General features: G+C 34.4%; 1 protein-coding gene and 1 long non-coding RNA gene across 2 annotated transcripts; both read right to left on the bottom strand.

Moving 5' to 3' along the window:
* Window positions 1-3297: 3297 nt before the first annotated feature.
* LOC132054705 (transcription factor HY5-like) lies at window positions 3298-4906 on the bottom strand. Its single transcript, XM_059446675.1, has 2 exons — window positions 4731-4906; window positions 3298-3878 (listed from the first exon to the last, which is right to left on the bottom strand). Exons 1-2 carry the CDS (start codon window positions 4895-4897, stop codon window positions 3773-3775), a joined length of 273 nt encoding a protein of 90 aa, XP_059302658.1. The 5' UTR covers window positions 4898-4906; the 3' UTR covers window positions 3298-3772.
* Window positions 4907-8876: 3970 nt separating this feature from the next.
* LOC132054704 (uncharacterized) lies at window positions 8877-10523 on the bottom strand. The gene is made up of 2 exons (XR_009414349.1): window positions 10383-10523; window positions 8877-9091 (listed from the first exon to the last, which is right to left on the bottom strand). It is a non-coding gene; the product is annotated as an uncharacterized LOC132054704 (long non-coding RNA).
* Window positions 10524-10842: the final 319 nt, after the last annotated feature.

Genomic DNA, 10842 nt, shown 5'->3' with positions numbered 1-10842 from the left:
AGAATTTAAATTTTATACACTATTAATGTAAATAATTTTTTTATATCAATAGGTTATTCAAGTAATATCTGTGAATCCCCGTAATGCACAACAGTGATCAGTATACCAGTTTGTGTTTGTTAATAAAAAACCAGAAACATAAAATATACAATGGAAATTTAGAAGGAGTAGAAAAATTATTCCGAGCCCACAAGTTGCTTGTGTGTCCTTAATAGGAATTATAACCCCCTCCCTTGTTGCCAAACCGGATTACTTCCTCCCAGGATAGAACGGAAGAACGTTTCTGTAGTAGTGGCAAAACAGACCACAGAACTCCGGCGAACTCAAATAAACGGAGCAAATCATAGGAAACTCACAGTTTAATAGTTTGTAAAACAATGCACTGAAATGTGAAAAGAAGAAGTTGAGAATTTTAATTGCTGGAAGTCAGAATTTCGTTCGGTGTAAAATGAGTGGAATTTATTAAATAATATCAAATTAGCGGAAATGATATTAAATAATATTCGATATGAAAATTAAATCCAATAAATCAGATCATTTGACCAAATCCAAATCCGAGCCGAGCGACGACGACGGCGCGAAGGGAGTCCCTCTTCTCAGCCCTTTATGAGCTAGAGAATATGTTTTGATATATAAACACACAACTCTCTTTTTCCACTACCAATGTGGTACAAAGTGCTCTTTCTAAAAGGAACTTTGGTCAAATTTTTAATTGTCCCTCCATTTCTCTTTCCTCCATTTCTCATTCACACCAACGAAGCTTGAGTTTTAAATCCTAACAATATCTATAAAACTAAAAGAAAGTCTTCTTAAAATGTGAGATTAGATATTTTGAAATAAAATATAGGGAAAAGGGTCAAATATACCCCTCTACTTCAGTTTATTGGTTAAATTTGTCCTCCGTTAGTCAAAGTAGTCAAATATACCCCTCTGTTAGCCAAAGTATACACATGTACCCCTTGAATGGATGAAAATCTCAAATCAACCAAAATTACTCAATTTCAATTAAAATTATCCGACCCGCGACCCCATCTCCTCTCCCTCACCGTTGCTTGCTCCATAGCCATCATTCACGGCTATGGAGCAAGCAACTAGGAGAGAGGATACGGGGTCGCGTCCGGTTATAAGAGATTCGGCCTGATAATTTTAATTGAAATTGAGTAATTTTGATTGATTTGGGATTTTCATCCATTCAAGGGGTACATGTGTATACTTTGGCTAACAGAGGGGCATATTTGACTACTTTGACTAACGGAGGACAAATTTAACCAATAAACTAAAGTAAAGGGGTATATTTGACCCTTTTCCCTAAAATATATTATTAACTATTACAAGTAAAGATGACCTAATGATAAAAAGTTATTTATACTTACGCTATCTATTACTTAAACTCTAGAAATTAAAAATGAGAACTGCATAATTAATGCAATATTTGCCACGTAAGCCATAAAAGAAAAAAAAATTCAACATAGCTGATGCAACATCTCATTTACGATATGAAGTAATTTCTCCATTAGGTTAAGGGAGAATACATGTACTATTATTTTATGCGGATAATTAGAAAGTAAAATGAGAATACATGTAGTGGTAGCAATATGTTAATAAACTATTTACATAAAAAAAAAAAGCTTTTAAAGTAAGTAATCTCTACGTAACAATCTCATCATTATTATTTACCTTAAATAATAATTTAATTATTATTAATCACCGTATAATAATTTTAATAGTTTTATTTAAATACCACTTGAATAATCTCTACAATAAAGTATCCGCATAAGTAGAAAGTGAAAAATATAATATATTTTTGTGGGACAGGACACACACACGTACCAGTGCGTAGTTCATATATGTTGGTACTGATATCCAACTGTTCTTGCAACATTTTTGCCTCCAGCCTCAACATCTTATTTCTGCCTCCAGCCTCAACATCTTATTTCTGCCTTTCACATTTTCCATTTCTGGTGTCATGATAGCTAACTTATCCTGCACCAACACATATACGAAACAAAATATTAGCGCTAATTGAGACAAATGCACCTCAAGGGAATCGTGTCATTCAACATCGCTTCGTCGATTTTTTATTTATTTATTTGTGCAACATAAGATAGAAAAAAAGATTCTATATAATTAGGTACGCTTAATCTAGCAGTTAATTTGAATTTATGTCCAAGCAAGATCACATGTTCAAATTTGTGCACTAAATTTCTCATTTAACAAATGAGTTCTGAAACGACATCGTTTAAATTAAGACTCTTTCTTCTTAGAAAATTATAATCTTAGAATTGTGAATTTGAACCCGTAATATCGAACCAACCGTTAAATCTGCCTGATCACTTAAACTAAAAAGTGTATGTAGTTAACTTGTGTCATCGTAAATGATTTAATTTATGCCCAAAGTACTATTAGAATACTAGATTAGAAAATTTGGATTTGTCAAAAACGATTATATATTTATGTATTTGAGTAGCAATGTATATGATCAAGAATAATTATATACTGATGTATTTGAGTAGTAATTTATATTATTCGATTTGTTACTGTGATTGAATTATTTGTCTACTTCATCTACTTCAATAAATGTTTGAATAGTCTAAAAAAGAATTGGGCACGCCATTGAGTTCTACCATGCCTCATAAACAAAATGCGACAACCCCTTAAGGTTGTCACTATTTTTTATTTTGGACACCTAAACTGAGTCATGTACCTATAAGACACTTTAATCTCAGTAAATGTGTGTCTATTGAGCACACATTTAACAATCTCAAAAAAAAAATAGAGTGCGTGCTTTTTAATTATATCTGATGTAATGAGTGAATGACACGTGACAACTTCAAAAAAGACTCATTCTAGACTAAGAGGGTGTTTGGATTGGCTTATTTTAAGTGCTTATTGACTCTTAAGCCCTTTTTTACTTTTTGTGGTGTTTGATAAAGATAAAAATATTTTTAAGCACTTACTTTTAAGCTAAAAAAGTTCAAAAATAAGCCAAAAGTAAAAAATTGGGCATTACCAACTTATGGCTTTAGCTTTTAACTTATAAGTTACTTTTAAAAAGCCAATTTAAACACCCTCTAATTCTCCGCTCCCCCGAATTCATCTTCCTATTTTTCTTTGTAATTCTTCTTCTTCTTCTTCTTCTCTTCTTTTTATTGAATCTATAGTTTGAATATCTAATCTATTGAGTAGAATATAGCTGGTGTTTGGCGATCTAAAGTAAAAATAATCCCCTCCATAGTAGTTGATATAAAGAGAAAGCTATTTGAAATCTAATAATGATCCTCTAACTTGTGTTGAAATACTTGTATTTTTGCTTACCAGTAATTTCGGACTATGGTAGCTGTGAAGGAAATTATGCTAGTGACCACTATAGCATATACGAGCTGATGATGTTTTGATACTGAATTTGCAATAAACGAATCCGATTTAAACACAGGATTTAAGAGAGAAATAAAAATTAAAGGCCTAAAAAATTGAGAGTCGCGTGGTATTATGGAGAGAAAAAGGAATATGGGAGAGTAAGCCAGCGCAAAAGAGTCATTTCACACGCAATTGTGCCATATCAGCAATATGTGTTCAATAAACACATATTAACTGAGGTTAAAGTGTCTAATAGGTACATGCCTTAGTTGAAGTGTCTAAATGAAAAATAGTAATTAACAACAAAATAGTTATTTTGTTTTTTTTTTTTAAAAAAAAACCCTGAATATATAGTGTTTACAAATCAACCAAGAAAAAATATAACTGAATCAAAAAATCGTTCGAACAACATGAATCATCTATGTATTACCTCGAGATCTTTCACCTTCTTTTCCAATTCAGCAATGTATTCATTCCTCTTAATATAGGTTCTTTGCGCAGACAATCGATTCGATATAGTCCTAATAAAAGTCACAATTCAAAAATAATAATAATTTATCTAGCCTTAACACATACAGCCTTATAAAAACGAAGGAAAATATTGTTTATCATACAACTAAAAAAATAAGAATTTCTGATGGAATTTTCTGGCGACTCCGTTGTAACTTGGATTGTTGAAAACGTTTTCGATCTGGTGGATTTTTCATCGAAAATTTCAAATGTCAGGCAAAAAATCACATTTTTCTTTAGTACTAGTCAATGAAAAAAGAATTATCTAGTCTTAACATATACAACCTTGTAAAAACAAAACACTATTTATCATACAACTAAAAAAGCTGGAATTTCTGATGGAACCCGTTTAAAATTGGCTTGTTGAAAACGTTTCCGATACGATAGATTTTTCATCGGAAATTCCAAACGTAAGCTAGAAATTCAATTTTTTTTATAGTGTCACTGAAAAAATAATAATCTAGTCTTAACATATACAACCTTATAAAAACAAATAATATTTACCACACAACCAGAAAAAGTACGAATTCTGATGGAATCCGTTAAAAAGTGGCTTGTTGAAAACATTTTGGGTGGACTTTTCATCGGAAATTTGAAGTGTCAGTCAAAAATGCACATTTATTTAAGTAACGTCAACGAAAAAACTATTGTATATCTAATCTTACCATATAAAACTTTATAAAAACAAAGGAAAATAAGTATTATTTACCACACAACTAGAAAAAAAAATGAATTTCTGATCGAATCCATTGAAAATTGGCTTGTTGAAAACGATTCCGATGAACTTTTATCGAAAATTCCAAACGTCATTCAGAAATTCACATTTTTTAAGTTGATTTAATGAAAAAATAATTATATATAACCTTTTAAGCTTCTTCAAATCCACGCTGGAGTCAACATAACCATGCTTCAATTCAAAATCGATTGCTTCATCAAGGCTTAGGACCTTATTACTTGGTTCCTCTGGATCTGCTGGACTTTTAAGGGACAAATCCAAATCAGGCTCCGGTGTTTTTCCTTTTTCAGCCATTTTCTTGAATCACCTGTGGAACGATGGATAAATAAAAACCCACAAGGAAAGAAAAATAATTAGCAGAAAAAGAAAGAAAATTGACTAAGAAAGTGAATTATACATGAAGTGCCTAAACTAATAATAATACCTCTAATTAAAGAGATGTTTCTTTAGATTATGTGTGAGGTTACAAAGCTATAGAGCTGTCTTTATATAGAGAATTTTCACTTGGGCAGCCCGTCATGTAGTAAAATCAGATTTCATATAAATTGTAGGATTAAGTCATCCGCGGCCCCTTAAAGTTGTCCACAGCCTCCACTTAGACACCTCAAATCAGACGCGTATTTATTGAACACCTCTGCTACTCCGAATTCGAACCATTTAGATACTTTTTCTTGACATGACTAATTGGGTATTTTCCACTCTCCTTGAGCGCATCTAAGAACTGAAAAATGGTTAATTCATACGCTTTGTTCCCCCTTTTTCCTTCCTCTTCTTTTGCTTGACAACAATATTTACTCTAAAATTAGAAAAGTTTCAAAAAAATATTTGAATGGAAAACTCTGCCTGATAAGGGAGAGTTTTGCATTAAGGCAAAAAGTTTTTTTTTTTTTTCACTCAGTTGGAATTTTGCAAAACTCTGTCTGAAGGCCTAATTTTGGCCCGGATAGGCCTAACTTTGCTACAAAACTCTGACTTGCGAAATTGTCTTTTGTTTTTTTTTTTACTGAGCCGGAGTTTGAACCCCAAACCTCACGGTATTAGGTGAAGGCCAAAAGTTACAGACCACCAATTTGAGGGACAAAAATTAAAGACCAGTGCATTTGAAGGTCAATCCGCACAAAAAAAATGTTTAAAGTGAAGTGTTACACAAAGAACATTAATGTCTGGGCTGGGTAAACTAATTGATTGGGCCGGCCGTAATGATCTCAACAAAAGGCCTACGATCCAGCAAGTTGATTGTTGAATTCGCTATGACTGCTACACCGAATGTTTTCCAGTTGACCTTTCCGAGACAATTATTTAGTAAACGTCTTTTTATTTTTTTTGCGACTTATGATCATTTTTTACCACGGTTTAAAGATCCTTTTTGAGAAAATTGAATATGTTAGTCCACAGTAAAGATTTTGAGAACTTCTGCAAACGTTAGGCGAACGTCTAATCTCTAATGTATTGTTTGTAAGATTGAGCAAACATTAGACTTGAGCCTAACTTGTCTAGAAGAGTAATTTTTAAAGGTTGTATTTGCACAACCTTCTGGAATATAGGAAAAATCTAAATAGTGACCTAAAAAAAAAAGTGCTCTCACGAGTTATGTGTGATGTGTCTAACCAAACTTCAGCTTTTGTTTTGTTTCATTATGGTTTCTCTCTGTTTTATTCACTTCAATTCTTACGTACCAACAGATTTCTGTTTCACACTACATTATTAGTAATACGCTTCAAAGAGAAATGGGGAGAGTAAATTAAACTACTCATACTGAATCGAGATTTTATCGGTACGTTCGAATTTGTGCTACTATGAGAAATATTGAGTATGGTGCGCCTAGTTTTCTTCTTGGTTTTTATGTGGAGGTTCCATCAACAAGCCAGTCCATATCTAATGGCGACGACTCGATCATTTCGAATAGCTCATGTTTGCTGATAATTGTTGCAGCCGTGTTATTTTTTATGTTATGCGTCACAGCTCTGAGGGAAATCTTGCTTTGTATTTTACGATACAACGCGAGATCTCTATTCGAGTCCACAGAAGCTACGGCCACGCGTTTGGCTTCGAAAGGACTGGACAAAGATGAGTTGAAAAAGATCCCAGTTATGGTTTATGAGCCAGAACTGAAAGTTTCAGTCACAAATGAGTGTCCAATATGCCTTGGAGAATTAGAGCAAGGAGAAAAATTGAGGATTTTGCCAAGATGTAATCATAATTTTCATGTTAAGTGCATCGACGAATGGTTTTTGTCTCAATCTTCGCGTCCAATCTGCTGGCAGACGTTGCTTCTGCAGCCTACAACGTAACCACAAAACTCTCCAATGGGAGAAACGCGCTTTTTTTACTGCTCAAAGACAGATTCAGGATTTAAAGACAACGATTTCAGAATAGATCGATGTGATTTATTGTAAGTAATATGGGTACAGTATTTTACTTGTTCGGTACGCTCTAAATCCGTCTTCTTACTGTTTCCGGTAGATACTGATCCGATTCTTTGCTCATCTTCTTTTGCTGTATCTAGAAAGATTCCTGAATAGTGCTCAAATACTCTGAAAATTAATGTTCTGAAAAATAGAAAAGATATCAAGTTTTTCTTTGGGAACTCCAGGTAAACCCGCCGTCGTTATTCTTTGGATGCACGCTAACCTACAAACTGTGCAATAGCTCGCAAATCATACAGGAGATGTATAACGCACTAGGGAAGCCTGGTGTGATGAGCTCTGATTGAGAAGGCCGCTGGTAAGGGGAATCAATCCCATATCTTTCATGTGGAAAATTGCTCACTCAGCCAACCCTTGCAGGTGAAAAAACAAAAAATTGGGCAGGGAAGCTCATTAATCGAAGGGAAATAACATGGGAAATAGGGAAAATAAAGTTAGATACAAAGAACTGACAAAATAAGTAAAATGCGCATTGCAACAGAATGGTAGTGGAGGTTCTTATTCTATTTTATTTAATTCATATAACATGGTTACTGCCTTACTGGAGAATAGAATAGAATAAAAAGAAGTGTCCACTATGGTTTGATTTGGTGGCAATGTGGCATAAGCCACCCAGGTTTCTGGTGCAACGATAAAATACTATCATTCTTTATTCTTGAGATTAGTCTGAATTTCAAAACGGATATTAAACACAAATTAAAAACCGATAAAATTGGTGGCATATATAGGTTTGAATTGTTCCAATTTATAGATTGGGTTTAATCATGGAGGCCCCTTAATTACTATAATTATTAATTATGTAAGAAAGCATATTGACATGACCATGACTATCAGAGACACATGAGACACTCTCAAAAGATAATAACTTAATATATTTTGAGTGTGTAAAGAATTCTTATATACTATTCGTTCAATTTAATTGACTATCTCAAGTTTGTTATGAAGAACCACCTATATATAACTGTATGTCAACTTAACCCGATGATATAGAAAAATCTAGACACTAATAATACACGTAACTTTAACTCTTTTTCAAATATTAGGAATTAAAAGATCCAGAAACACAAAGTACATAAAATTTTCAAATACTAGAAATGAAAAATCCAAGTTGAGATACCGGTCTATGCCTTGCTCCATGTCTATCACTCCACCTGGCTCTGACTCCTAAGAATGGAAACTTGTGCCTTAAATCTCCAACAAATGAGTAACACTATGCTTTTTTTTTTTTCCAAAGCCTTTTCAAGTTCCTTAAGCCTCCTCAATTTAAGTTTATTCTCTTCCATTTGTGCTGAACCAAGAAGTGATTAGAGATGAAATCAGGATTTAAAGCTTATGAGTCCTGGATTCTATTCTTATTAATAATCTATACATATGCAATGAACTTTCAAGACAAATACAAAATTATATTTGAACTGAAAATGGTGCTGTAATAAACCCTCTGAAGTAAATTTATAGGCTGCAGTAAGCGCACTTTTATTGTTTATAGCAAATCAAATGTGAAGATTCATTACACTATCGATTGTAGCCGTACTTTGTCAATTTTATGTTATAATGATGTAAGACTTGAAAGCCAAAAAAAAAAAAAAAAAGGGTATAAAATCTTCAAAGTATTACTCCTTCCGTCTCAAATTATTTGTTGTTTTTTTGTTTTGTTTTACACGCCCCTTAAGAAATATGAATTAGGCAGGGTATTTGTCACGACCCAAATCTGACACTCGGGCCATGACCGGGCACCTGATGAACTTCTACCCATAAGGCGAACCCTCTAAGCTAACCATGCGAAAATTAACGAATAAAATGAATTATACGCAAAATCTCATAATATAAAGAAAAATGCGGAAGCGAAATATAAATACTGAGTCTTCCCATAAACCCCATAAAATGTCTAAGTCATGGAACTACTAGTCTGAATATAAAAGTACGAGACGTAGCTCGGGATACTACTAAGTCAACTAAAGAAGAAGAGGCCGCCATGATCTAATGGTGGCTCACCTCGACTGAACTGGACTGAACGAAGCTGGAATGAATCAGGTATCGGCTACCTGTTCACCGTTAACCACACCTGCACACATACAACACCAACAAGCGTGAGTTTAAAAGACCCAGCAAGATCATCAACAATCTCAGCTTACCCCTAGGGCAAGTCTTTAAAATCCCTGATAATGCATAAAAGCAATTACACAGTACAAGTATATTAAATATATACAAACACTGAAGCTAAAGCTGAAATCATGAAGCGTAAACAAGCAAAACATGAAATACACTAAATCTGAATCTATGCTCACAGAACATAGTACGTATTTATCTATGTCTTACCCCGTCTTCCGGAGAGGGCATTATTTACCCCCATCTTACCCGGACAAGCAATACATGAAATAAACTGAATATGAATCTATGATTACGGGACATAGTACGTATTTGTCTATGTCTTACCTCATCCTCCGGAGAGGGCATTATTTACCCCCATCTTACCCGGACAAGCAATACATGAAATAAACTGAATCTAAATCTATGCTCACGGGACATAGTACGTATTTGTCTATGTCTTACCCGTCTTCCGGAGAGGGCATTATTTACCCCCATCTTACCCGGGTCACTTAAAATTCTAGTATCTATCTCTCACCTAACACAATGGGACATGTGGAAGTGTGCCCCTCTGAAGATATGATAAGTGGAACATACATCCAATCAATACCACTTCTAAACTTTACATTTATATAAATAGTATCTATTTAAGGGAAATTGAGCTAAAGGACTCATACGATCATTACTTTAGAAACTTGAAAATTATCCAATTTAGATCATGCTTGCCCACTCACATAAACTAAATGGTTTAAATGCATACATACAACACAAACCATATGCTTTTTATGAAAAGCAAGTAAACTAAGAGTTTAAGCCTCACTTGCCTTATAACTGGAATGCAAACGTCTTTTGAAATGCCAAATTCTCTTCAACAATCTCCAATAGCCTCAATCTATTCACTAACATAAATAACGGGTCTAAATTAGTCTACAGAAACAAATCCCATAATTTTAGAATATCTCGGGATCAAAGTCTAACTCTTGGTCTATTCAAACCGGCCCCTCGGGTCAACTATCCGAAAATTCAAAATTGATTAAGGAGTCTACATCTGTAATCAAATTTCAATCATGATGTCAATTAATGGATCAAATTCCAAATTTATCTAGTTTCAAGTTTGGGAGTAAATCTCAACATTCTACCTCCGTTCTTGAGGTTAAAGATTAAAAAAAAATCTCAAAAATACAAATCAACTCAATATTTTATATATAACTCATACATAGTTGTTTGCACACTAGAAAGATATTCAAACCAAAGACTAACGAAATTACCTTTACCCGTATCCTTGCTGTAGCCAAAAATTGTAAGCCTATGATCAAAGTTTTCTTTTAATCTCTTTGTTGATTCCCTGATCAAACCACACAACCCTTTCTTTCCAAGAAAACACTCACACAATCCTAATTGGATGGAATTGAGATTGTATACGGTAAAAATCGAACATGAGTCAGTTCGGGGAAGGTATGGATCGGATGAAGAGAAGGGGCCGGAACCATACGGTGACGCGTCGCACCTTCCGGATAAGCGCTTTAATCGAAGCCGAGTGAGGCGCCATTGGCCCGGCCTCCGTGCCATTGATGGTTCGATAACTCTTTCCGAGGGTTCGTTTGTCCGTGTATCCGTCGGTCCGTTATGACCGCGCCGAAGCGTGTCGTTGGTGTCACATCACGGTAGGCTACCAACTACGCGTGTCGGGCGCGCGCCCCGCCTAATCCCGTCAATCCATGCAAGGGC

Source organism: Lycium ferocissimum, chromosome 4 (genome assembly GCF_029784015.1).
Source record: "Lycium ferocissimum isolate CSIRO_LF1 chromosome 4, AGI_CSIRO_Lferr_CH_V1, whole genome shotgun sequence".
In the NCBI taxonomy this organism is placed as follows: domain Eukaryota; kingdom Viridiplantae; phylum Streptophyta; class Magnoliopsida; order Solanales; family Solanaceae; genus Lycium; species Lycium ferocissimum.
This window is presented reverse-complemented; position numbering and strand designations above follow the sequence as displayed.